Below are 2,830 nucleotides of genomic sequence, written 5' to 3'. Positions count from 1 at the left end.
AAGTTGACAGGAATGAAGATTGCAAGTGTTGTGTTTGACTCAGACAAAGACAACTGGTCACAAAACACCTCGGTGTTTGATGCAAAAGTAATGAACAAAAGCAATTTGTGCTTTTTGGTAGAAGACAAAAATAACAACAAGTTTGGTGGCGTGTTTACTGGAAATATAAATGCTGTTAGCAAACAGCTCAGCGGCGGAAGTTCTTACCTTTTTTCACTTGTGAGAAGTGGCACTTTAAATCCAAAAAAGTTTGGTAAGACTGGAAATAACACCGATTACGAATTTTGTCTGAATTCTCAAGACTTTCCACATCTCTTTGGATTTGGTGGTCGTGATATAGTTGTGTGCAAGAATGGTCAAAATGGTAGTGATTGCAAACCATACACTTACACCGCCAAACGAAATGAGTTGACTGATAATGACAAATTCACACCTAAGAGTGTTGTTGTCTTCCAACTTAACTGACTTTTTGTCATTTTTTGTTTTGTTTTATTTAAAAATCTGCAACATGTTGATAACAAAAGTGTCATTTTGAAAATTGCCACGTCACCACAACTTGAATTAATGTACACAAGTTTAACAAAATCTGTTTTATTTGAAGGGCCGGACAGACGGAAAGAAAACGGGTTTTACCCCTCAAACCGAACACTGGAACGAACACTCGATTAGGACATCTTTGATGTTTCTTTTTCAGGCATCTCCTCTTTGTGTCTTGTATCTTCCGGAGACGGATTCACGACGCCGCAACTCGCCGGGTTCAACAAGTTCCGACAGTTGCGGCATATCTACTCTTTGTGTCCCGTTGTATCTTTATGAAGTATATTAAATGGAAGTAGTTTGGTATTTTTATCTATTATGGGTTTTTTCAAACTACAAACTATAGTAATTAACTATTAGAATCATATTAAAGTTGATATTTTCATTCAAAAACAAATAGCACAACTGTTAATATAATAAATTATAATTTAATAGTTTGGTAAATTAAATTATTTTAACGCAAATATTTTGCTTTAAAATAATTTAATAATACAGTGCCTAAAATGGGTGGGCGACTTTTAAAGTATTAGGGCGGTAATAGTAAAAATTATGAAACCCCTGTTTATTCCTTAATTCGAAGAAAATGTTATAGTTTTTTTGTTTTATAAAACACAAAATTTATTATTGTTTTTAATAACACAAAATCTTTTAATAACACTTTATAAAAATAGCACTTACAATTATACATTTGACAACTTTTGAGACACATTATGTGATGTTTCTAATCACGCTGATTACGTTCATCTTGGGGATTTGGACATGTTTGACAATGATTCTAATTATTTGAGTGAACACCCAAGAGTGTACATTCCTACTACTACAGTTGAAGCAGACATCGGATGTTACAACTTCAATAATCCAATTGAAAAGCTTTTAATCTCTGAGAATGCCTTTTTGTTAAATGAATCTAATTTTTATGTGAACAACGCAAATAAAAAACAAATACCATCCACTATCACAAAAATTCCAAAGTGTTGCTTTTCAAGGTCAAAACTTGAAGAGTTTGTCGTGCCACCAAATGTGCGTGAAATTGGAACAGAAGCCTTTTCGGATTCACCGAGTTTGACGTCACTTTATATCCCAAAAAGTGTTACAAAAATTGAAAAACGTGTTGTTGCTGGATGCACCAATTTAAATTCGATTGTATTTGAAGATGGACGCACTTTTGATATCGAAAAAGAAACTGAATATAAGAAATTATTCACAATGTTACACCAAATACAACAAAACTGAATTATAACGTCGAGTTTCCTCTTAATAGTACAAGAATAGAAGTACCATCAAGTGTCACAAAAATATGTTATACGTTTTTCAAAAAATACAAAAATTTGCGTGAAATTGTATTTTCTACAACAATCAAAAATTTTGAAAGTTTAATATTTGGCGAGTGTAACAAACTCACTAAAATATCATTTTGTAACCGTTTAAACAAATCAGACAATTCAAATGTGAATGACATTGAACAATTCAAAAAAATTATTTTTCAAAACAGTTGCTGTCAGTTACGCGTTTTATCTTCAAATGAAAGCGTTTGGGTACACATTTTACAATGTCAATTACTATACATGTGATTACGACCTGTATGGTACAAAGGTTGATTTTTCTGTGATTAAATATATTTACAACCAAGATAAAAATGTTATTTTAACCCTTCCAGTACCAGAAATCAACAAAATTTAATTTTTATTTTTTTTCAAAAATTTTCAAAAAAACAAAACCCAATTCCAAAATTCTGAAAAGTTGACAGGAAAATTACCATTTTTATAGTTCATGAAAGCCAGTAAAAATAATGTATAAACAAATAACCGTCATTTTTTTATCAAAACAACAGAAAAACTGAATAAGTGAGTAGCAATTTTGTATCGAGTGTAACAATTATTTGTTGTTTATAATAAAAATAATTCAAAAAGTATAACAAATGTTAAAAATGCCAAATGTTTCGAAGATACAAAAACGAATTAAAAAAATGAAGTTTACAGTTCATATTGTATAGTTTTATTAATATATATTTACTATAATGACAACTAAAACGATTAATTATAATATTTGGTTTAAATTAAAAAGTATAGTTTATTCGTTGAACCCTTATATGGGGTTATGTGTGTTACTTGCTGATTCATTGAACATTTTCACTTTTCTTTTTGTTTTTTCATGTATCAACATCTTAATCTTCTTCATTTCTGTTATATAATTTCGTTTTCGACGCTTTTATCGTTTATTTTGGTTATAGACAAAAGATATTACATCATAACAAGTATATATAAAATGAAAATAAATAAACATCAACAAACAT

The 2,830-nt window shown here is 29.9% G+C and overlaps 1 protein-coding gene across 1 annotated transcript; it reads left to right on the top strand.

The window, feature by feature from the left end:
• Positions 1-1,296: 1,296 nt before the first annotated feature.
• On the top strand, positions 1,297-2,045 carry EIN_133630 (hypothetical protein; the record flags this gene model as incomplete). Its single annotated transcript, XM_004254436.1, has 2 exons — positions 1,297-1,745; positions 1,805-2,045. Coding segments are annotated over 2 exons (690 nt in total), but the record flags the coding sequence as incomplete, so codon positions are not given.
• Positions 2,046-2,830: the final 785 nt, after the last annotated feature.

This window comes from Entamoeba invadens, assembly GCF_000330505.1.
Source record: "Entamoeba invadens IP1 unplaced genomic scaffold scaff_1105074725895, whole genome shotgun sequence".
NCBI classification, from domain to species: domain Eukaryota; phylum Evosea; order Mastigamoebida; family Endamoebidae; genus Entamoeba; species Entamoeba invadens.
This window is presented reverse-complemented; position numbering and strand designations above follow the sequence as displayed.